General features: G+C 38.5%; 1 protein-coding gene across 2 annotated transcripts; it reads right to left on the bottom strand.

The window, feature by feature from the left end:
• Positions 1–588: 588 nt before the first annotated feature.
• ZBTB1 (zinc finger and BTB domain containing 1) lies at positions 589–25,366 on the bottom strand. 2 transcript variants are annotated; one of them, XM_037503492.2, is made up of 3 exons: positions 24,999–25,366; positions 8,269–10,181; positions 589–2,169 (listed from the first exon to the last, which is right to left on the bottom strand). In XM_037503492.2, the coding sequence occupies exons 2-3, from the start codon at positions 10,161–10,163 to the stop codon at positions 2,133–2,135; spliced, it is 1,932 nt and encodes a 643-aa protein (XP_037359389.1). In that variant the 5' UTR covers positions 10,164–10,181; positions 24,999–25,366; the 3' UTR covers positions 589–2,132. The 2 variants fall into 2 exon arrangements, with proteins under 2 accessions (XP_037359389.1, XP_037359387.1); XM_037503490.2 differs by lacking the exon at positions 589–2,169 and having other exon boundaries at positions 2,176–10,181.
• Between the last annotated feature and the right edge of the window lie 406 nt (positions 25,367–25,772).

The following is a 25,772-nucleotide window of genomic DNA, read 5'->3' as shown; positions in this document are numbered from 1 at the left end:
TGAATGAAGAGAATAATCATTGCTGATCACTTTGGGGTGGGGGTGGGGGATTAAGCTCTTAAACTAAAAATAAAATGAATTGTACTGGTAAGAAAGTTATTTCTCTGAATAAATTGTTTTTCATTTTGGAGAATGAATTAGTGTTCTGAAAAAGCTAAGTTTTACATCAGTAGATTTTATAAATATTTGATGAGGATACCCAATTTGTAGTTTGTCATGAGATAGTACTTGTTCTATCATTCTATATTGAAAGAAATCAGAATTTGGCAATACGAATTTTAGTTAATTGTCTTTGTGTACTTCTTAAACTGCCCAGGAATATTGTATTTATCTGTCAGATACTTTATTATTTTGGTATTAGAGAATGAAAAGAGTTGATGACATTTCAGATAATTTTTTGAAAGAGCCAGGTTGAAAAAAATATAAAAGTAATATACAGACAGTTTAAGTTCTGAACATAGAGGAAGAAATTTATTAAATAAAAGCAATGAATTAAAAAATATAACAAAAATTCTTTATATAATTCAATAACTAATTCTATTTTATACTGATTTACAGAAAATCACATTATAGAATGCATATATATCACTTGTAATTATAATTCATTACATTTGATGTTGTTAGAACAGTCAAAATTTAAGCCATATTCTTTTAAGTCTAAATCCACCAATCACAAATTACTCATTATATTGATCTAGCACCTTTAATTATTGGTAATATTCTTTAATTTTTTAAATCCTATTTGTTAGAAGTATGTACTTCCATAAGCTTTATGTTCCCAAAAGAGATTAATTTTAGATTTGTTAGAAAGAATCTAACATTTCTCTAAATCTGTATTATTTCTCTTAAAGTAGTTCTATTCATATGAATTTGAATCTTCAAATGGATTTCTCTTCTCCCTTCTCCACCCACGTACCAACTATCACATTGCAATTAACTCTGATTTTTTTGTTAATTTGATTACAATGAATATTCAAGTTATCATCCTATGTTATCACTAGAGATTTTAAATGGTTTAACTTCTACATACCCCATCGTGTACATACCCCATTTACTCTTAGATGTCTGTGCAATACCTCATTAAAACATTTGAAGAAATAAGCATAAAAACAAAATAAGCATTTCTGAAAATGCACAACACCTTGAAATTGCCAGGAAATGATAATAAGGAATTGTGTGCAGAATTAACCAAAACGTACTATGAAAGATTTCATTTCCCCATGAAAGATTTTTAAAAACATGTTAACCATTGTTTCATTCAATACTTAGTTGAATGCTGTCTTGAAATTTGAAAGCTGAGAAGCATGATGTTACACATTAATACTGAGAATATTATTTGTTTAACAAAACTCATTCTGCTTCATTAGATTAGATTGTTAGATTCAGGAGAAAACAGTGTCTTAAAATACATTTATTTTGGTTGTGTTTTGTGAAAAATCCCAATGAAGTAAAACCACTTCTGTTTCCCCTTCAAGTTAGCAGACTTAAAAGAGAGCGTCATTGATATTAAAAATTAAATTTGTGACTGATATACATAAAAAGGAAGACAAATGTGACTTTACAATAATAACTAGATTCTCTTTTCTCAATTAAAATAATGGTCTTAAATGTTTTTCTCTTTACCTACCTCTATAGTTATATGCTAAGCTACAGATTTTGGTATATAGTTTTTAATTGTTCTACTATATTTCATATGTAAACTCTAACAGATTATTCTAAGCTTAAAATTATATGTTTACACAGATATGTGATTCTCTCTATAATGGATTTACAGTAACCTAGCAAGCCCTTTTATTTGAGAAGGGACCCTTGAAGATAATTAACATATGAAGTTTCATTTTAGTGTAGCTTTAATCACTGATGTCACATAAATAATCTGGTTACTTTTCTTTGGCAGATTTTCCATAAATACTAGGAGAGTCGCCATGAATCAATTTTGTCACACAGAGTGACTTCAAAGTGATCTTTACTGAGTTTTCTTGGATCCTTGCAACTGGAACTTTTGGGGTTGATGAGATTTGTCGGGAGGACAGAAAAGATGGTGCCACTTCAGATCTGATATTCCTGGGTCTGGACTTAAAGATTATCTGTTGAAGATTGATTCTTCCCCATGTCCTCTCCAAATTCAGATCTCACTGCTCCAGAGGTTTAGAAGGCCCTATTTCACCACTGCCACACAGAAAAAGACAAAACTCAAGAAAAATAATATTACAAGTTGACTGCTCTACAAGACAAAACAATTCTTAGTTTAGAATTTCATGGTATATAGCACCCTGCCAGCATGCTGTTAATAGAACAAGGAATGGGATCAAAGGCATAGTTCAGTTGAACTTAAAGTTATTTAATTTCTTCCCCAGTGTAACTTACTGTACCCTTCAAATGTGAGGTGGTCTTACTACTAATTTAACTATTCAGCTTTTGTGACCCTGTTTTCTTGCTTGATCCAAGCTGGAGTGGGGAGGGTACATAAGTATGCAACATAAAATAGGTAGGTCAGTAGGTAAAACAAAGTGTTTAGGGAAGACAGTTAAGAAGTGTTTTCCTTCAAATAAAATAATTGTACAAAGTAACTTACTTAAAGCTAATTGCAAGTATGATTGAATCCTAAATCTAACAAATTTAAAAGTTCATTTTCTTTTTACTGAGTGCCTTTAGCCATTCACAATGTTTTCTTCAAATAATAAGTGTTGTATATACTTAAATGAAAATAAAGTACACACGGAGGAGGAATTTTCCCTCATGTCAAACCTCGCCTAATCTCTTTAAACCTCTCCGAATCTTAACTCTCCTAATCTGCCCGTTATTCTAGGTATAAGAATACTTTTTATAGCAAATCTTTATCCTTATAATAATGATCTTTAATTTTTTGAGATCATCTCTTAAAATATTTCTCCCCACATTAGAGAACATATAATCTATTTGGGAAAAAATTTTACTTTCATAGTCCTGATGTTTAGTCCTCATCCTGAAATGAGTTGCTGATTTTGGTTGGCATAAGCAGTTGGGTCAAGAATAAAATGAACGTAACTTCTGAAAGTTTAAAAGGAGTTTTATAGATTGTCTAACCTGCTGTATTTCTTTCTCAAATAGGTAAATACAGAAAGTTTTGTATATTTTCTCATGTAAAATTAATATTTCTTACAGTGAAATCATGTCTTTTATACTTTTGTTCTCCTTTAATCCTAGAGTTTCCAGTATTTTATTACACTCATGACTGACATATTCACTTGTAAACCAACTACTGAATTGTAATCTTCACACAATCTTGCTGAAATAAGAGGATGAGAAATTATAATGAATTCCTGCCCCCTAGTGATCTGTGTTGGATTTTGATAGAAAGGATGAACAATTATGTCAGTACTAATGGACCTCAGTGTTTGGTGCTCCTGAAAATAATAAGGAACTTAAATAGTTTAAATTCTGTATGCTTGGATTTTTAATGTAAAATATTTAAAAAGTTTAAACTTAAAGTCAACCGAACATTTGCATATGTTGTTCAAAATTAGCATGAGCTTACAAGCCACTATTGTCATTAATATGAATATTTACTAATAGTCAGAGATACATTCTATATCCTTGCATTTTTGTTTCTTGCCAGCTATAAATTTATAACTATCAATAGTTGAATTCCAGCTGGTTATTGTATGGGACTATACCCCTGTTACCAAGTAATGTCCTTGAGTTGGACAGTAGGCAATGACTGAGGGCCACCTAAATGGTGACATTATCCATGGAATCTTCACCATCTTCTTTTAATCTTACTTGAAAAGTAACACTTGGCAGATGATAGAGATTATTACAGTGGTACCTTTAGCATAGAAATCAGGCAATTGATGTGAAAAGTTAAAATCAGATTCACTCGAGAGGGAAGTTATTTCACTTAAACCACTCAACCATGTTTAAGAAAGTTTAGTTTACACTAGCAATTTGTATTTTTGGTAAATTGAATTACAAGCGGCTAGAATAACCAACTTTTGTTTTTAGGCAAACTTATAGTGCTCTATAAACTTCAATCAAATAAATCACAATATAGTAATTAGGAATTTTGGTTTTTAGCCAAGGAAATGAAAATTTTCTTATCCACATCATCTGTTAAAGCAAAAAGCAGCAGCATGTTTTTCTAGGGTCCTGGTTTTCCTTGGAAATATTTATTTTCAAATGATTTCAGTTATTCATCAGTCTCATGCCCAATAAAAGGAAATGAATGATCATTGGTGGGGGAGATTAAAAGAGGCCAGGAATAGGGAAAAAGTGGTGCAGTGGGGGAGTCACATCCTGGAATGGCTGACAGTACCACTGAATGTTTTAAGTTTAAATAAAGGAAAATTAAAACATGTTAGCTTTAATACTTATTTCTAAAACATCATTCTGAATGACCGATTTCAAGTAAAGTTTTGTATTTGACTGATATTTCACATTTGACATGTTCATTAGGTAACAGCTACCTTACCAGGCACAGCAGATGACAGATGACCAAGAAGCAGATTGTTTTATTGCATGTGTCCCTAGGCTGAAAAGGCCCTTCTTTTGTACTTCTTGGTAGGTAGAGTATATAGCTTAGTGGCTAAGTACAGGAATGTAGAAATCAGTCTAATAATTTAGTTTCTGTGTGATCTTAGGAAAAATACTCATTTCTCTGAAATGAGTCCCTCATCTGGAAAATTAGATACTTACCTCATAAGGCTGTGAAATTTAATTAAAATTACATGTGTAAAGTACTTAAAAATGTATAGAGTGCAATGCTGAGGTAACCGAGACCCTTAGGATGAATGGGGCATTGGTTTCCAAATCGGTGCTGCTTCCAGCTTCAAGTTCTTATTGACACCAAATATAACTACTTTCATTCCCTAGAATTTATCCTGCCACCCCAGTTTGTGCTGCACCTCAGGTATCAGGGAGATGGGAGACATTCCACAAGGCCATGTTCCCACAAAGCTTTTTGGTACCCTGGAAACCTAGTTGTAGTCGCAGGATGCCAGCAGAGCACAGGCATTTATCAGTGAGAAGCATTTGTCGCAGAGGAGGTGGGGAGGGTGGGGTGGAAAGATGAGGAACTGATCAAAGTAGATTAATGGCAAAAGAAAAAGAATTGCAATTCATGATACAATTGTTAAAAATTAAAAAATACACCAAATTTCAATTATGTGTTTACCTACCATTCAGATTTTCTTTTGGTTGGTACTGACTTACCATTTTACTAACAATGACAAGTTTTATGTTTAAATATTATAGTTGTTACACTGGTTCTTTAAGGGATTTTCCAGAGATCTATTAAATATGGAAGCTTCTTAACTAATGTAGAACGTGTTTAACTGGATAGAAAGTTCCCAACCACCAACAGCCTCTCTTCCACCTGTTTTAGAATACAAAGTTGGTATATTATCTAGACATATCCTTGGTATGTTCATAACAATTGTTCTATGAGGCATTTTCTACTTCTAATTCAATCATCTTAAATTATTTTAACCTAAGAAATCATCTCATCTATTCATCTCACCTAGAGAATTTTAATGTCTATTTTCTTAAATTTTTATATCTTGCCCATATTTTTCTCAAATTTTTATTTTTAAAAAAAATTTATTTATGCATACAAGAACTGGGGTCTAGGCCAGAGGCGTGAGGGGTGAGAGGATTCACCAAAGTCAGAGTGGGGAGCAGAACAGGTGGACTGACTGAAATACACTGCTGAGGGGAGCAGCGGGTGAGACAGGAGAGGTCTGCTGTGCCATGTGGGGCACCTTCCTGGCCAGGGAGCGAACTCAGACCAAGGATTAAACTCAGGCCTTAGTGATGATAGGGAGATAGCACTGAGACTTAACCCATAGGCCACTAGGGAGGCCCCAATATTAGCCATTTTACTTATGTGTGCTTTATTAATCTCTGAGAGTCTTCATTGCCTTCACAGCACTGGAGGGCAAGAATTAGGGACTTACAGCTTAGAGAAAATGTGAGGTGTGGTATGTGAATTATAAACATCTGTTATCTAAAACTAGTGATAATGTTTAATGTTTATCAAAATACTAAATTAAAGCCTCCTTTCCTATTTGAATAGATAATCCTTTCTACAAAGAGGTAGTATTTAGGAAGAAATATGTTCCCTAAAAGTGGGAAAGCCATTCAATACATTCTGATGAGGATGGCATGATGGTTTTTTTTCCATCAGAAAAAAAAAAAACAAATCCAAAGAATACACTAAGATACTGTATAGTTTGGTAGCTGGTTTTTGGGTTACTGGACTTTTATCATTCCATTAGTAATGTATATATATCTCATCTTAAGTGGCATTTCAGATAACTTAATGTATCCAAAACTAAGATGAATCACTGTTTTTGCTTGTTCTGCTACATGGGTTCTTAAAAATAATTCTCTATTTCTCAATTTTGTTCTTGTTTGTTTCTCCCAATCTGTACTTTCTCATTTTAATATTGTACTGGCTCCTGTACTATTTCTATTCTTAATACCTTCAATGTATCCCCATAAATTGCTAAGTTCACATTTTTCTAACGCTTCTCTTTCAACTAAATCTGTGTAAGTCAATTTTCTCGGCAACTTGTTCTTTTATGTACATTGTCTACAAAAGTATGAATTGCATATTTTAAAAATCTGATGTAAACAAAGATTAATACTATTAAATTACTCTTCATAGTCAGAAAATTATACTTCTAAGTGAGTTATTTAAAATCCCTTTCATTATGAGAAAGGTATTTAGCCATTCATATTAAAAGGCATCTAGTTAATAAATGTGCTTATAGGTGGGTCAGTATTGCCAGTGTGTTAATTTATATGTAATTTATGTAAACGGTGTGTCAGCTACTTCACTAAAAAATGATAAACCTTTTTCATTGTATGCTCTGTGATTTTTTTTTATAGTTCTTAAATTTTGTAGTCCTTTATAGAAAAAGAAAAAGACATGGTGATAAACTGTAATTTGCTACAACACATTTCCTCCAAATCTCAGATAATGTAAAACACAAGACATTTTTTTGCACACTCTACTTTTATAGAACAACCAGATTTGTAATTGATTTCTTTATTAGTTTTATCAGTATACACGGCAGCTTTCTCAAGTCTCAAAGTAAGTTCCAAAAGTATGTAATTTTAAAGGTGAAAAATCAGTTTGCTTCAGATGTCATACTCCTAGAAAGCTATTAGTCTATTTATAAACAAAAATAATTGATAAACTAACACACTTTAGAAATCAGAATATTTTAAATTATTTTAAATGAATACAAGATATGTCTTTTAATTAACTATCATAGTTAAATTTAACATCACAAAGCAAAATGACTTGTCCCCACTAATTCCTCAAGTAGGGTAAAGTCATTGGGTTTTACACTTAATATAAGTTTTAAATATGATTATTAAATGATAATATTTTATCAATTATAGGAAATATTCATTTATAGGAATTTCCTTAGGTCCATCAATGTTTTAGGCTAAGTTTGAGCCCATGTCAACCTTCAAGGTTAGATTCACTGCACCTAACCTGCCTAATAAGCTTCTCAACTTAAGAATATGAATTTCACTGAGCAGGGGGAATAAACAGTGGTTAAATCACTGTTCAACATATAAAAAAATAAAATAAAAGTTGAATGTGAATAGGAGTGTGTACTTACTTAAAATTTAAAATTAGTCAGGAATGGACAATGTTGGGTTTAAAATTTCACATAATCCTAAAAAAACACTTAGAAATATTGAAGTCATCACCTTATTGATAAAAAACTAAAGTTTAATAGTCATTGAAGGGGTAACAACCACTTGTAATCTACATTTAAAAGTAATTTTAATCATAGCTAAAACAAACTAAAAACAAAGAATTCTATTAAGAAATAACAAAAAGAATAAGCGTTTAATAACACCTAAGATATAGATACTTAAGATCCTAAACAAAAATATTTAAGATAAAAGGGCCTTGAAATTGTTTCCAACAATTCATCTTATAAAAACAATTTCTAAATAGCTCATATCTTTTGCTTTGGTGTTTTGTCTGCTATCAACTAAACATTAGTACAGTAGAAAATCACTTATGTTCTTTTCAAATGCTTGGCATTATAATGTGATCTCATATCTTTCCTCAAATTAAATTTTGCTCCACATATTCCACATGTATACAGATGAACATCCATGTGCTGTTCCAACTGTTCATTATTGGGGAATATCTGAAAGCAGACCTGGCATATCGTCTCACCAGCAGATAAATGCGAAATCATATGCCGTACATGGTCATGTTTTCTGAAGTTTCCTTGATCACAAATGGAACAGACATACCTGGCCATGCCTTTGTGCATATCATTGTGCAGTCGCAACTGACGTTCTCTTAAAAACTGCTTTCCACATGTCTGACAAACAAACTGTTTCTCCTTAGTATGAACAGTATAGTGTTCTCTCAAGTGACATCGCTGATAGAACCCTTTTCCACACAGATTACAAAAATGCTTTCGCCTGTGATCTCTTTCATTTTCTTCCATGATGGCACTCTTAAACATATCTTGGTCTAGGCAGCCAGACATATGCTCGACCACTAGATTTTCTGTTTCAAAACGCTGGCCACAATTAGGACATCGAAAAGGACAAGCAGAATGTTTAAATAACTGCTTCTTTTGCATACTGTTCATCTGGAAATGATTGTCCCTAAAGTCATCCAACATTTCTACAAACATGTCTCTAATTTCAGACTGCTCATCAGGATTCTCCTCCATCTCCATCTTCTCCTCAGTATTCCCTAGCCCATTCATGGTCAGATCTTGGGGTTCTCCACATCTCTGAGCGTGTTCCTGAAGCTGTCTACCCTTAACAAGTATTTGTCCACATTTACCACATGCACAGATATTTTCAATGTGTTTGGCTAAGTAGTGAGACGAAAGGTCCTCTTCTGTAATAGTGAGTCCACACAGCTCACAAGATGCATTTTCAGCGTCCTCTTGTACAGGACTGCTGTTGTTAGGGGGCCGCATGTTTTCTAGACCTCCTCTTTCATCAGCATTTATCGACATCCTTGGTTTCAGACTTTTCCTGCCACTTTTTTTAATACTGACATCTTCTTCAACATAGTATCTATAAAATGGCTCTTCAGGTTCATCTTCTAAATCATCATTGTCAGTGGATTCGTTACAGTCCTTATCAGCCACTTTAATAATGTTAAAATCTTTCAGTTCATCGGTAGGAATATCTTCTGGCTCCATCTTGATGATGATTCTTTTTCTCTCTGCTGCTCTGCTTTTTTCTTCACTTCCTAGTTCAGACTCTACCGTGCTTTTTCTGCTTCCAGTGGTTGAAGCTGAATCATCAGCAGCCTGACTTGGGTCTCCTCTGTATTTGTCCGTCTGTGCAGAAAATGTTTTAGAAGAATCCTTTTCACCAAACTCAGCTTTGATATTACTGTCTTTTCCATCTCTAATATCTACTATTCTGTGGTAAGACCTTGTGTTTTGGTATGAATGTCTGTTAGTACAGGTTAGCACATGCTCGTCTAATAATTTCTCACAGCTAAAGCCAAAACCACAACTATCACAAGTAAAACTCCGTCCAAAGCGTCGTGACACACGTTCTTTTGGAGTAGATAATTTGGACACGGAACTTTTTTTACATACATCAAATAGTGGTTCAGGAAAATTACCTAATTGTAAAGACTCTTCATCAGGCTCTCTATTGTGTGGTGTATTTACTGTTGAACTTGGCTCTGCACACCACCTGTTGGCTTCACTGCCATTTCTAGCCACAGTATCTTCATACATTCTTACCCCAAATATCATTTTGCTGTTCTGTTTGCTAGAAGCAGAAGAGGAACATTTTGAACTAGAACAATCTGCATCTTGTATGTCTTCTAAACAGTCAGGAACATTGTATAGCTGTAGGTAGTTCATAGCCACTTTAAATTGCTCAAAACTGGAGGGAGCCGTCATGATTTTCCCTAAATACATAAATTGCAAAATGAGATCAAAACACTCAGCACTGATTTTCATGTTGCTGAGATTCAGTTGTGCAGTACTATGCTGATGGTTCATGAAAAACATTCTAAAATAGGAGCTACAGGCAGCTAGAACTGCTTTGTGTGCTTGAAAGTAAATGTCATCAATTGCGATACAACAGTCACAGAGAAAACCCCATTCCCTTTGGTTGTTTAGCTGCTGAAGGACGTAGCTGCTGTGGCTGGGCTTTGCCATCTTCTATTAATTAGAGACCTATGTGAAACAGAAATATTAAAGTCAGACAAGACATCAGAAAAGCTCTGAAAAAAGAATGACTTTGATCTTGATTTGTGACTTGTATGACTTTGCTATTATAATCTAGGTATGAACAGTTTTCCATTCTACTGTAGCAATATGCAGTAATATATACCTCAATCATTTTTCAATTTGAAGTTGAACATACCCTGCCAAACTTCTCATTTCAATTTTGAGAAATATAAGCACAGATATTAAGAGCAAAAGCCATCATTTTGGTTTCATTACAGCTTGGGGTAGGGAAATAATTCGTATATTAAATTTTAAAGGAATAACGTCAGTAGTTTAAAAGGACTAAAGGATACAAACAATGAAAGTAAAATAGCAACTTAAACTGAAAGTTAATAACTAGATTGTAGAGTATTAAAAACATCTTAGATGACTGATCTTAAGGAATTATTCTTTCTTTTTTAAAAAAATGTGAGAGGATATTTTGGTGATGTTAAAAGAGTCCGTATCTTTTTTATATTCAAACTGAAGCATTTATGGATGAAATTCTGTATCTAACATATATGTTACAGTAGTCCAATGGGGTGGGTATAGGTTATAGATGATACAAGATGGTCATGTGTTGATAACTATTGAAGCTGTGAGGCAGGTTTAATTCTATTTTGGTATTCTTGAAAGTTTCCATAGAAGAAATCTAAAAAACCTTAATAGGCTATATGAAAATGTTTACCAGTAGGTTTGATAATTGTTTTTGTCTTCTTGATTACTGAAGAAGCAATAATTCTGTAAAGTCAGAATACCTGTATTCTATTACTCCAATGCACTTTTAGGTATAAAGCAGTAGATCTATTTGAGGAGTTATTTATCCTTAAATCACACATTTTTCTTCCATTTGTTAATCCTTTAAAAAGTATACAAAAGAATACATGCTCATTGCAAAAATTCAAACATAAAAGTATATAAAATTAAAACACATCTCAAGTCACAGCTCTTTCCAGAAGTAACCACTCCAAACACTGCATTATATACCTATATATCTTCAGATCTGTTTGTATGTATACATTCAGAGTCAACAGGTGTTGAGAACCTACTATGTGTTAGGCAAATGTTTTTTTTTTTAACCTAAATCAGATCTATCATATTAAATATACCTTCTGAAATTAGTTTTTTATTAATATTTTATTTTATATAATTCTTACATCATTTTTCATTTTTGCATAATGTATGCATTTTCATTTTGGTTATATTCCCCATACATGAAATTAGTTTTCTTAAGGTAGACATTTTAAGTATTTTTTTTAAAGATTTATTTATTTATGCATGTGAGAACTGGGGTACGGCCAGAGGTGTGGGGAGGTGAGAGGATTCACCAGAGACAGAGCGGGGAACAGAACAGGCAGACTGACCGATTGACCGAGGAAACACTGCTGAGGGGAGCAGCGGGCGAGTCAGGAGAGGTCTGCTTTGCCATGTGGGTCACCTCCCTGCTGGGGATTGAACTCATGCTGCAGTGGCTACTGGTAGCTTCATAGGTTGTGTCTTAACCCCTTGCGCCACCAGAGAGGCCCCTTAAGTATTTTTTTTCCCCCTTAAGTATTTTTAATGTAGGGAGTTGACTTTTAAAAATTATTACTAACCTAAAATAAAATTCACTTTTAGTTTCAATTATAATCTATATACATTAAGCTTCAGAATCTAGCTTCTACTTAAAAACAAGTTCCTATAAAATTTGAACATAAAAAGAACCTTTAACAAACTCCTCAGAGAAATGTTTATTCTTCAATCCCCAAACCCTTCAATCCCTATAATTAAGACAGTATATAAGGTTACTTATTTCCACTTGCTTTTTAGCCATTTGTCACAGATAACATGTGGATCATACACCCTTTCCCCACTACCTAAAAACCCATCTTGTCTCCTCCTTCCTGATCTTCCCAGCTTTCCTGCCTAAAGACAAAAAAAAGTTGCACAGCCAGGGAGGTGGGTCTGGTGGAATGTGTGCAAACTGCAAGGACTGTAAGATAGGTCAATACTTCAACTGTGTAACTCAGATACTTGTACCAAAACTGTGAGGAATCATGTTAACTATGTACCTAAACACAAAATGCACCATATGCACAAAGATATCCACTAATGTTTTACTTATGAAGATTACAGAAGAAAACTAAGAAAGGTTTTCAGGATGGAAAGTCAAGTAAATAAACCCTGATACAAAATTATGCAACAAGTATATAAAACAAATCCAAAAAAACCCAAAATATTATTCAGAGGATGAAAAAAAGAAACATACATACAAATGTTTATCCCTAAGCCTGTTCTATGGAGGATGAGATTTCTAGGTCAATAGTTATTATGTAAGATTCAGAGAGAACTTTGTGAATAAAAACAAAGAGAGGGATAAATATTATATCACAAAAAAGTTTTCTGGCAATAAGAGTTGTTCAAAAATGAAACAAACTGGCTCAGAGGATAAGGAGAGCCCTGTATGGAGCAGGGCTGGACTGCTACTGAGGGCAGTATAGTGGATAACACTGGATGATTGATCTGAGTTCCAGTCTTATGTTTGACCTGAACAGTCAAAGTGGGGACAGTAATACCTCAATATCATATCAAATAATAACAACATATAACATCAAGCATAAAGATTCATAGAAGCCATGTGTAAAATGGGCAGTGCTTGGCATGTGATAATTAATGGGAGTGACAGTGCCCTAGAAGTGGTGGTGATGCTTATTTAAATATCAGGAGGTAAGTTTTACTAATAACTTTAAAGTTTCCTTCCAACAGGAGTCCAGCAGTATGATAGCCACCAGTTACTTTGTAAAAAGTTATAGATTTTAAATATCCCATGTTTGTTATGTTCATTGCAGCACTATTTACAATAGTTAAAATATGGAAACAAACTGAATGCCCCAAAACAGATGACTGGATCAAGCAGATGTAGTATACATACACAATGGAATACTATTCAGTAATCAAAAAAGGTAAACTTTGCCATTTGCAGCAACGGATGGCAGCTGGAAGGATGGAGCTGGAAGGGATTATGCTCAGTGAAATAAGTCAGAAGGAAAAAGAAAAATATTGGATGGTTTCACTTATAGGAGGAATATAGGGAAACCGTACAAGGGATCAGAAGGAAAAAAAAATCTAGCAGGCAAACTATAAATCGGAGATATTCAGCAGGGAAGGGGGAGGAGGAGGGATCAAAACAGGAGGGAAGAGCACAAGTGTCAATGGTGACAGTTCATGGGGTCTTGGTGGTGGTAATTTCATGGGGCAACACCCGAGAGGAGAAATCAAAATCAGACACTGTATAAAAATGAACAATGATGTAAAAATATATATTAAAAAAAGAACAAAAAATAAATAAATACCCTGTGCTTTGAAAACGGCTTAAGGACTTTTCTTTTGTGGGACCCTCGCCAGCGACCAGGGAACGAACCGGCGCTGCAGAGGCTGCAGGCAGCCTCGCAGCCCAGCGCTCAACCGCTCAACCGCTGCACCACCAGGGGAGACCCTTAAGGACTTTTCTAATCTACATGACTAGCAGCTTCATGGCCAGCAAGCTCAATTAATACAACTAGATAGACAACCAACATGATTGGCACATCTGGAGCTATAGTCACAAAAAGTACATACACTCTGTGTTAACATAAAATACTAAAACAAGGGCATTGATGGCATTTTAGTGCTTATTTTTCAAGCACTGAGTATTTTTGTGTACCAGGTACTATATAAAGTACTGAGAATCAGCAATAGCTTGGATATCCTGTCATCTCAAGGATGATTCAGGAGAATCATGACTTTTTTTTTAAGGTTTATTTTTTTATGCATACAAGAGCTGGGGTGTAGGCCAGAGGTGTGGGGTGGTGAGAGGATTCACCAGACACAGAGTGGGGAGCAGAACAGGTGGATTCACTGAAATACATTACTGAGGGGAGCAGCAAGTGAGATAGGAGAGGTTTGCTGCGCCATGTGGGCCAGCTCTGTCAGGGATCAAACTCAGTGATGCAGTGGCTGCCAATAGCTTCCTAGTGCTGAGACTTAACCCCCTTGTGCCACGAGAGAGGCCCCAGAATCATGACTTTTAAAAAAATCATTGCTCTCATCTGCATGCACCCAGTAAAGTACCTGACTCTATGGAAAAGGCATCATGCTGTGCTGAAGAGAACAAGGGCACCGTGTCAGCCTAGGTCTGTACCCCATGTCTCCATGTTTCTCTGTTTTCTTCTCACAGAGCTGGAAGTTTAAATACTGTGTATAAAATACTAACACTACAACTTCTATGCTGACCTAGAATTGTAGTTTCCTCAGTGTTATTATGCAAATATCCAAGTTCTGAGTAAAACTGGTTTTAGGCAGAGTAACTTTTAACAGCTGTAATACACACATTAGTACCCGCATTTTTGTTCTTGTTATACCTCATTCAGAAACCCCTATTCTAGTTATACCTCATTCAGTTATTCAGAACGCTTAGTAACACACCCCCACCCCCCTCAAAAAAAAGAAAGAAAAAAGAGGGCAGGAGATACGGTAGAGGTAAGGGATTTAAATTTCTGTGAGATTTTAGCTTGTTTATAATTCATTTTTATTAGACAATTTCATGCAAATTACAATTGAAACCTATAATTGCTTTTGTGTTACTAGCTGTATCACTGGCAAAACAAGTTTATTACAATTAGAAGTCAAGGGCTGAGGCTGAGAGCAGAAACTTCAAATGTGATCAAAGCCAAGAGTCCTCCTAGAAGAATCGTAGGTAGTTTTCCAGTAGGAAATAGTTAGATGAGGCAAAAATTTTTAGTTTGAAAAAATTTACCAGTTCCTCTCAAATTAAAAACAGCCACCAAGCACATTAAGCACATTGAGTAATTTAGATACTCACAGACTTAGAGAGTTTAGAAAGATCTAATCTAGTCCAACATTCTTATTTCATAGCAGGGCAAAAACCTATGGGTATTTAAAAATGTATCGGGTTATAGCTAACTGTGGTTAAGTAAGAAGACTACACAACAAGGACACCTGACCACCCAGGTGGTACAAACCACTTGATACTAGGCAGTGTGTCCTTATATAAAGAACACGCAACAAGGACTGGGCATGGAGTTGTTTTATTCAGCACTTAGCTGCACAGATGACTACCCCCATCTGAACTCTATCAGCAACATGGTTATCTGTATAGGTACATCTAGTCTTATTCAGTAAACTTGTTCCCTAAATTACACTGTGTAAGCTATTTCGGTAAATTTCTCACTGACACACTAAGGTTTCCAGAAATACTTTTTCTTCATAGCTAAATCTCTTAAGCTGGAAATAAGTTTTGTTGGAAGTTTCTTTTGCCCCAGTCTTGGTCAAATGTCACATACAGGTCTATAAGTTTATAAATTAACTTAAAGGGATTTTGGAATAAGTCCTTCTGGAAGCAAATAATCCCCTCTCCACCCCCATTTGTGTCACAGACTGCAAAGAGGCCCAACAACAGGAGCAGCCTGGTTGAGAGACTGCCACAGAGTCTGGCATTAGACTACCAATTCAGTGCCCCAATCTCTGAACTATTACCATTACCTCTGGATCTCAAAAGGACACTTAAGTATATATTAATTTCTTCCTACCTTTTCTGTCTTTGATTGAATGTAAATGTGGATTTAAATTGAGGATTATTAGCTATCTTTTTAAGAAGTCTGAAATGTAATGAAGGGATTTCTCTCATGTTTATCAATCAGAATATCAGAATATTTTGAACATCTACAATGTTCCTAACACTACATAAAGCACTGAGGTGGAGGGTAGAGATGGGCGATATATAATAGAGCTAATTACACGTGACACATTAAATTTAAAACAATTTAAGAGTAATTAAGTGCTCAATTATATTGAATAATATTCATCAGGTATTTAGGGGAAAAAACCATGACTTGTACTAAAACAGTAGGCTTTAGGAATGATGTAGGCTTTTGTGTGAAGCCTTGACAAATGAGTCGGGGAGAAAATAAAGGGAAAGGCATTTCAGACATTTGTATAGGTATGTATGTAAATAATTGGGTAGGGGAACACTGCAGCATAAACAAAAGCCTGGACATATAATGGGAGTGAAGGTAGATCTGCTTTACTAGATTGGTAGATGGAAGGTTACAGAAGGTAGAGTACATGACAACTGTTAATTAGCTAACATTATTTATCTAACTCCCCAAAAATGTCCAGACAGGCATTTTCCTAAATGCTCAGAGCAGGCTTTTCCCCAATACATGTCATCTTGATATGTGGAAGTAAGGTGAATCAAAGTCCAGGCCGATTGAGAAACTGCATTAAAGAATGCAGATCACCTAGATTTAGGTCCATCTCCAGAAACAAGCTTTTTATCAAAGAAACCTATCAGGCAGGGCAAACATGTAGAGGCAAGGTTTGTCATACGAAATCATCTCCTCGACATGTGAAAACCCTCCTTTTTCCTTGACAACCCAGGCTCCTATCCCATTCCTTACTCAGGATATAAACCCTGGGTTTGCTCCATTTAATTTAGGATTTACACCCATGTAAATTCTCCCTCCATATGTAATTAAATTTGATCTTTTTCTTCTACTGGTATCTGGTGTTGACTTATTTGCTCAACCAGTCTGAGAACCCACAGGGGTGGGGCATTTCCCGTGCACCTTGACACTGTACAGGCAAGGCTCTCTAGTCTAAGCAGTAGTCTTTCTCCCTGTGTATATCCTCACACATTTCACATATATGCATTATACATACATATGCATGGATGTATACATATAAATATCACTTTACCATCTAATAAATCATCATACTAAACCCTACAAAGTAGGTACTATTTTAAGTCCCATTTTCCAGATAAGGAAACAGAAGCAATCCATACTGAAACTCTCTAAGGCCATAGAAGACTTGGGACTAGAACACAAGCAGTACAATTCTTGAGTCTGAGATCATGGTCTTGACAATTCTTCTACCTATAAAAGACCTCAAAAAATAAAAAATAAAAATAAAAGTAAGACATCAGCAAAATGCTTTCCTAGAATACCATTTTCCAGGGTATACAGTCCTATCTATACACTTATATTTAATTAAACTCTTTTGGTATTCTTGATGCTTCCAGGAATGACCAGTGGCAGAGGCTCCTAAAGATAAAAGGTTTTACTTCAAAGCACTTAAGTGACTGACATGATCAGATTATAAATGTTACTTTTTCAAATAGGCATTCTGGCTAGTTATTAGACTGCAAATTCAGTACTTAGTACAGAAAGTTCTGAAATTATAATTGAGTTATGTTTCAAAACTTTATTTTTAAGTTAGTTATTTAGAACTTGAAACACATATTCCCATAGAAACAATGCTATAAATGGTATCTCAGTTCCATGCTCACGCTCAAATCTTTAAAAACTCTCTTGTCACTGTACATTAGTTGGAACTATTAGTCCTGTAGTGTTATTTGTGTCATTAATGCTAAGAGACCCAAGGCAGCCCTACAGTACAGCGATGCCTATCAACTGAACTCTCAAGAACAGGAATGGGGCTTAATGGCCTCTGTGTTCCCTGTGCCTAGCACACTCTTCCCACATAGCTGGCACTTAATGCTCGCTTGTTAAATGGAAGAATTAAGCAGACACTGATAAACTTGAATACCAGCTGATACTTATTTTGTTACAAAGAAACTTCTCCCCTCTCTAAACCTGCTTTTCTCATCAATAAAATAGGGATTATCATACTCCTCACAAATGTTTGTCTTTTCATTCTGGGCATAAAACAATTTTAAATATGAATGTCATCATTGTGAATATAGAATGAATTTAAGAATTCAAGAATTTAAGAAGTGATCGAGTTCAACCTTATTATACTTTATAGATGAGAAAATAAACTGAGGCTGGTTAAGGGATATGCTCAAAGTCACATCTAGTTTTAGTAGCTGATAAGATTATCCTGGTCTATGGATATTCCTACTGTTCACACCCTCAATGTATACTGGGAGACAGTCAGCCTCACCTGACTGCTTTCTCCTCTGCATCAATTATTTTTGCTGAAATAGTGGAGCTGTTCAAATTTGTAAGGGTTATTTGCAAAAGGGCCTCCGACTGTTATGCTATTGGAGATTGCTGTTTCTTGGTTGGTTAGTATTCTTCTATCTCCTGGCTGGTCAAGCCAACATCTGTCCCTTTTAAAGGGTTTTACTGATCTGCTGTCCATTATTTCAATTTGTTATGGGTTATGAAATTAGTCAAAAACTCACTGAAACTGAATCTACAAAATTTCCTAGAGAAGGGCTCTGTAAGTAAGATAAGATTTTAATTCCTGAAATTTATTTCATCTACTTTAATCGTCCATAGGCAACAAATTTCCTTACTCTTTTGCTTCAGACCAGGGAACAGAATAGCTGTTGCCAGCCAAGTAACTTTTGAGTAAGTGGGGTGTTTCTATAGTTTAGCTGTATTATATGTGTAGGAAATGAATTTATCCACAGAGAAAACAAATGGAACATAGTGGCTTCTGGAATAGTCCTCTTTCTCCAGGAGTAGAAGAGAAAAAGTACTTACTCCAGGTAGTTTCTACATTTTGATGGGCTCATCCTAGAGGGAACATAGCATCTTCTGACCACCAGAGGGCGCAATGTAAACAGAGGTTTCTTTCAGCAAAAGCTGCTTCACCAGGAAGTCCCTTTTTGCACGTGGCATTTATATTCTCAGGATTCATTTTGTGTCACTTATATTGTAAAGTACTCACTGTGTGGATCCAGATATTGTCTGGGACCCATCTAAAACTGTTCTTCTCCCTGTATCCTCTCTCAGTGGGCATGCCATGCGCCAATTAGCCAGGCTACTTGGGCGTCAAGGACTTTTTTTCCCTCATAAATAAAACAATTATGTCTTACAAAATATTTCTCAAATCTACCCCTCTATTCCATCCCTATCTTTCTTGCCTTAGAGACGGCTCTACCGTCATTCCTGAGTTAGTGCAACTGGCTTCTTAACTTTTAATCCATCCTCCACCCTTAGATGATTCATAAAGAACAAAAATCAGGCCTTGGGCCTCCCCGGTGGCGCAGCGGTTGAGCGCTGGGTTGCGAAGCTGCCCGCAGCCTCTGGCGCCAGTTCAATCCCCGGCTGCTCCCTGGCCACCGGAGGAGGGTCCCACATGGCGCGCAGACCTCTCCTGACTCGCCCGCTGCTCCCCTCAGCAGTGTACTTCGGTCCTTCTGCCTGCTCTGCTCCCCACTCTGGCTCTGGTGAATTCTCCCACCCTCCCATGCTTCTGACTGTACCCAGTGCATGTATAAACAAATAAATCTTAAAAAACAAACAAACAAACAAAAATCAGGCCTTGTCTGTCTCCTGCTTAAACCCTTCACTGGGTCCCTTCAAACAGCCTCAGGCTAAAGTACAAACCCCTCAGCAAGCCAGGCAAAGGCCTCCAAGCCCACCCATCCAGTCTTTTGTCTAGCTACTTCCTGCTTCAAAAGTTGTGTTCAAGCAACATAAAACAAGCAACATAAACTGACCTCCTCCTCCCCCCGCCCAACCCTGTATTTCTTACTCAGTGCTGATTGGTTCTCCTGTCTGAACCGCCTGCCTGTCATCTAAGAGTAGATCTTCTCCACAAAGTCTCTGGAAACCCTCTTCCACTATTTCAGGTTTTGATATTACTGTGTATTATCTCATTTTAAACTGACCACACTACATTTTAGTCATCAGAACAGCAACACAAAATCGGTAGTAAACCACAGACTAACAGGTCTGCCTGGATTCAAATTCTAACTCTGCTTATTAGTGTGGACTTGAGCAGTTTGACTAACCAATTTGTGCCTCAATTCTCTCATTTGAAAATGGAAATGGTAATCCTTCCTAGCCTTTAGTTATTGCAAGATAGTGTCTGTCGGGCCTCCCCGGTGGCGCAGCGGTTGAGCGCTGGGTTGTGAAGCTGCCCGCAGCCTCTGCAGCGCCAGTTCGATCCCCGGATCCCCGGCTGCTAGGCTGCTCCCCGGCCACCGGAGGAGGGTCCCACATGGCGTGCAGATCTCTCCTGCCACCCGCTGCTCCCTCAGCAGTGTACTTTGGTCCTTCTGACTGTTCTGTTCCCCGCTCTGGCTCTGGTGAATTCTCTCATCCTCCCGCGTTTCTGACTGTACCCAGTGCTTGTATAAATAAATAAATAAATAAATCTTTAAAAAAAAAAAAAAAAAAAAAAAAGATAGTGTCTGTCATGAAGTAAAGCTGAATAAGAATCAGCTACCACAATTATCTCTGTGTTGGTGTAGATTATGAGCAACTTCAAAGGGAGAAATATGGTTTCGTCATTTCTCTGCAATATTAGCATTTACTAAATGATGAGACAGCTCTACACTGGGAGGGATCACCAGATTCCTCCTCCTAGTAGAGTCACGTTTTGAAATTGCATTGTTTCCAATTTTATGGCTGCAATGTTTTTTTTTTAGTAATTCTAACCCAAATGCTGAAAACTTCACATTCCTGTCTAATTAAGTCAATGAAATGAAACCAATGGAAAAAAAAATATCACAAATATGTTCATCTAAGAGCAACTCCATTTCTAAACCTTAGATCTACGTAAGATCGAAGATTCCCCCTCGTTAAAGCATCTGACACAGCAGAACCCTTCCTGCTTTCCCACATGCTCTTCCCTCTTAGAACCTTTTCATTGTCCAGCACTGAGTGAGTGCAACTGGCTTAACTTTTAATCCATACTTCATCCTTAGATGATTCATAAAGAATCACCTTTCTGATCCCAGAGTGAGGCAACTTCCCCTATTCTGTGCTTCCAAAAGCACATACATACATCCATCCAAACTGGGATGTTATCTAGATCTCTTACCACGCTCATGGAAGGGATTATATTATGTGGCTCCCCTGCTTTGCCATAAGCACTAGACCAAGACATTCTTAGTCATCACTGTATTCCTACGCCTCTAATAGTTGCCTGACATTCAGTTGATATTTGGTCAGTTTTTGAATGAATAAATATTGCAGTAGGCAAGTTTTAGTTTGTGCATCAATTTTTTGCATTATTTCAACCAGGTGGTCAAATTTTTACCATGCAATTTTCCACACATTATTCAACTGGTTTTCACAACAGTCCTGAGGCAGGGCTTTTTATTACTTTCATTTTGTGAAAAATGAAATTTTTTTGTCAGTGGTGGGTATGCCCCAAACTGCTCATTTTGTAAGCAAAAGATGAAATTCAAACTCTGACTCTGTTTTGAGAACCCTAAGTTTCAGTTTTTTATAAAACAGATAACACCCTTTCTGGCAATGACTGTTGACTGGAGTGTCCCTTTGGAACATTCTAAGCATCCTAGAGTTACCCCATTCTCACTGCCTCATGTTGCAAGCAGAATACCCTCTCTTCCCCACCTCCTCCTTCAACCTGCTGACTCCCATGCCCACTAGAGCAAGCCCTCCCCTAATACTAAAGATTTAAAATAGGAATGTGGCTGTTCACCTATGTCTAAAAAGGAGTTTGTGTATTTTACATGGAAAAACAAAATCTGGTTGGTGATTTAATTTTCCAATTTTATTTTGAAAGTGATTATAAACTCAAACAGTGAAGAATAAAAAACTCATGCCCCACCACCCACAAATAGCCAATGTTGTAATTAACTTCCACATAAATTTTGGGCCTTTGTTTTCAGAATATTAACTACTTCACAGCTCATTCTTGAATATACCAGGGTAAGGAGTGATTCTGTATGACTGTCATCGCTTGTACTTACAAGTAACTACGTATACTTAGAATCTAAAATATGTACCATGTCCTTCCACACCATAGCTGAAAACAGCCATTAATCCCCTTCTCTAATTTCCATTCGATGTTGGCCACTCTACCTCTGATTACTGATATGAGGAAGCCCTCATTCCCCTACCAGCACAGGGATATCTTGGCTGTGGTCTTCATAGGAAGTATACACCCACTCCTTCTCAACTGTAAATTATTAAGCTCTTTACAAATGTGAGGGTTTTTGTTTAGTTTTAATGAGTTTGGCCTGTATAAATCAATCCATCAGACTGGACAGCAACATTAACATTAAAAAAACATGAGTACTAGCCCACCAAGATATAGTACTTCATAAGGACACACCTAAAATAGCTGCTTTAAACTCTCACATCTGTTCCTTAATCTTAGAACTTTAAACTAGCTAAAGGCAAAAAACATTTTTTCTTTACCTGGCTAATTCTCACCAGCCTGAGTAGTACACAGAGAACATGAGCCCATGAAGCATGACAGTCCATATCTAAGCAGGGTGAGGGACACACCGCAGTAGTTATGATCAAATGTTGCCTTCTCTCCTCTGAAACAGTGATTATCTCTTTGGGGAGTGGGAGTGAGGGCTTTCATTTTTGTTATTTTATGTACTTCAGTTGTCAGTTGAATTTTTACAAAGCATGGATTTTACTTCCCTTTTGAGAAAAATCAGACATGAATTAACTTTTAATATGGCTCAAATTAATTTCAGTATGTTATGGTACGAAATACTGGCATATGAAGAAAATATCAAGAGAACACATCTGAGAGAGGCCAAAGTTAACTTTACAAGCAGATATTTTTCAAATATACCTCAATTTTTGGGAAGACAACACACTGTGCCTTACAAATAAAAATTTGTACACATTTTTCTACATTCTTATCCCAAATGTTTTCCCGCTTTGGGCCAGAAGGTTAACAGCAAAGGCTTAACATTTTCCTTGGCTGGAGAAGAGGCCTGAAAGCAGGCACTTCCTATCTTCTGCACATTAGAATGGGAAATACTGCTGCAAGGAACACACAGACACCCTTTAAAAAGATCCATGAACTTTACTTTCATCAGAGCCTGGCAAAAAAGGAGAATGAGAAAGCAGCACAAAAATTTAGTAATGTTAAAGCAAAATCAAAGCACAAGATCAAAAGCAAGTGGTCGAGGCTGTTCATACCCTGCTAAGGTCCTGGAGAGATAATAGTTTCTTTCTTTTTTTTTTTTTTTAAAGATGTATTTATTTATTTATACAAGCACTGGGTACAGTCAGAAGCGCGGGAGGGTGAGAGAAATCACTAGAGCCAGAGTGGGGGACAGAAAAAGCAGACTGACGAAATATACTGCTGAGGAGCGCAGCGGGCGCGGCAGGAGAGGTCTGCGCGCCATGTGGGACCTTCGCAGTCGGCCGGGGATCGAACCCACGCTGCAGAGGCTGCGGGCAGCTTCGCAGCCCAGCGCTCAACCGCTGCACCACCAGGGAGGCCCTGGATAGATATGGTTTCTTTTTTCTCTGACAATGATATACTAGGGTTATCCCCTCCCCTCCAAAGTAGTTTATCATACAAGGGGTGGGAAGAATAGAAAGGCTTTAGTAAAGACTGCTCAATCTGAGTTATTTTATACCATGAATATGTGGTCATAATGGAGAAATCCTGCTTTTTAAACGAGCATGTTTATTGAAAACCTCGTGCAGTTTCCCTTTATTAATCTTTGGGAAAAAGTCTTATCACCTCCCCTATGCTTCAATTCTCTGCTCAAGATGAGTGAGGCCCCACCTAGTTCCTGAAGCCATTCAGTTATTACTGAGACTTTATTAGACAACCAGCGACTAATTCAAAAGGGAAATTCTGAGGTTCTAATAGCCAGCCATCATTCAATCTTCATCTTTTTGCGCCCCAATGCTCCCCCTTTCTCCACATCATATCCATTTGCACTAAGAAAATTTCAGACTCTAATGTCTCCATTTAAAAGAAGGCCGTGACTGCTTTGAACTTAAAAGAACTGCATATTTCACCAAATCTGCCCCAGGATACCTTGAACTTCAGTTCAAGAAACTGATTCTGAGTAGTCGCCTTTTCAAAAAGCCTAGGACCACTCCCTGAATTCGAGTTCAAAGGGAAAGTTGTTCCTGGAATAGTTTTCTCTGCCGTGATATGTACTGTGTAGGAAACACACTCCGGCTAGTGGAGAATCTGCGCGTGCTTACCAAGCTCAAGCTCGATTTAGGAATATTATTACACACACACAAATACCCTACTGTCCCCAGAAAACATCAAGGACTCGTAATAACCTCTCCCTGACGCTCCCAATTTGGAAGCTGTCACGTTAACCTTTCAGATCGTACAGACGTGTTACTTAGGCAGAAAGAGAAACTGGGAGGGTGGCTCAGCTCAGAGCCAAGTCTACATATTCTCCTGCTAACGACTCCAGATCTACACCCAACACATTCGTCGGACACTAACAGAACTTCTACGAAGCGCCCACCACGGGAACTGAAAGCACTTTCTTCCCAGGAAACCGCTCTTTTCCAGAGAAAATGTTCAAACCCGAGCTCTATCACTTTTCGCTAAACAAAAAGCGTGTGTGCCGGCAAGAGGGGGTGGGAAAGCGTGGCAAGAATTTGCACGGCTCTTACGCCTCCTCCCTCGGAGCGCGCCCAAGTCTGCGGCCTCGGGCTCCGGGACACTTCCCCTCCCACCCGCCGAAGAGCCGCAGCTGCAAGTTGAGAGAAGCGGGCTCTGGGCACGTCAATCACCCGGGTCCTCCCGCCTCCCGTCTACACCTCCCTCCTCCCCCCCCCAAAAAAAAATACAGAGAAAGAAAGGGAAAAGAAGGTAACTAATTTGTGAGCGAGTCCCCGCGAGGGCTTCGCCTCGGCCCGAGGAGGCCGCTCGCCCCAGGCGGCGGGCGGCGGGGTCGAGCAGGCGGCCCGACAGCCGCCCGTCGCCGGGTCCTCGCGGCGCGCCCGCCGCGCTCCGGCTCCCCGCACGGGTCGGCGCCGCGCCGGCCCCGCACTTCGCCAGGCCCGCGGCCCGCCGGCTCGGGCCAAAGTTGCGCAAATAGCCCCACAACTGGCAAATACTCACCGGCCGCCGCGGGGACCCGGGCTGCGGAGGTTTTAGGGAGTTTAAGGCAAAGGAGCCGCGGGAAAGGCGGGCGGAGGCGAAGGGGCCGCGGGCTGCAGTGGCGGCGGCGCGCGGCGCTCGGCGCTCGGGCTGGGCTGCGCGGAGAGGCTCCGGCTCTGCCAGGGACTGCGCTGCAACAAAGGACTTCCGCTGCCGCACAGCCGCGCCTGCCGCACCGCACTGAGCCGGCCCCGCTTACGCGGCGACTCCGGGTCTGCCCACCAGTTCGCTGCGGCGTCCGCCAGCCTTCCCCTCCCTCTCGCCCGCCCACCCACTCCGCCGCTGGCTGCTAGGGGCACCCGCGGTCGCCTGTTTGTTGCAACAAGTTTCTGCGTCGGGCTCCGGGGAGGCTGGCGCAACCCGCACCGCGGGGCCGGCGCGGCGGCGGCCTGACCGCCCCTCGCGCCCCTCTCCCCAGGGCAGGCTCGGGACCTCCTCCTCCTGTTTGCACAGCTGGAAAGGACCCGGCTCCTCCCGACGCCCCGAGGGCGGGATGCGGCGCTCCCACTCCGTGCAGATGTCAGACCCCGACCCCCAGGGCCTGGCTGCCCCGCCCGCCCTCGCGGCACGGCTCCAGCGCTCCGGGGGCGCCGCTCCCCGCGCCCCGTCCCGTGCGCGGCCCGCCCGCTCAGGGGCGCCCATTTCCCGCGCCCCCCCACCCTGCCTGCCATGGGCCTGTCCCCCTTGGCCCTGAGTCACTTCCCCCGCCGCGCCCCACCCCGCGCCGCCCGCCTC

Source organism: Talpa occidentalis, unplaced genomic scaffold (assembly GCF_014898055.3).
Source record: "Talpa occidentalis isolate TD23 unplaced genomic scaffold, MPIMG_talOcc4v2.1 talOcc4.11, whole genome shotgun sequence".
Lineage (NCBI taxonomy): Eukaryota > Metazoa > Chordata > Mammalia > Eulipotyphla > Talpidae > Talpa > Talpa occidentalis.
This window is presented reverse-complemented; position numbering and strand designations above follow the sequence as displayed.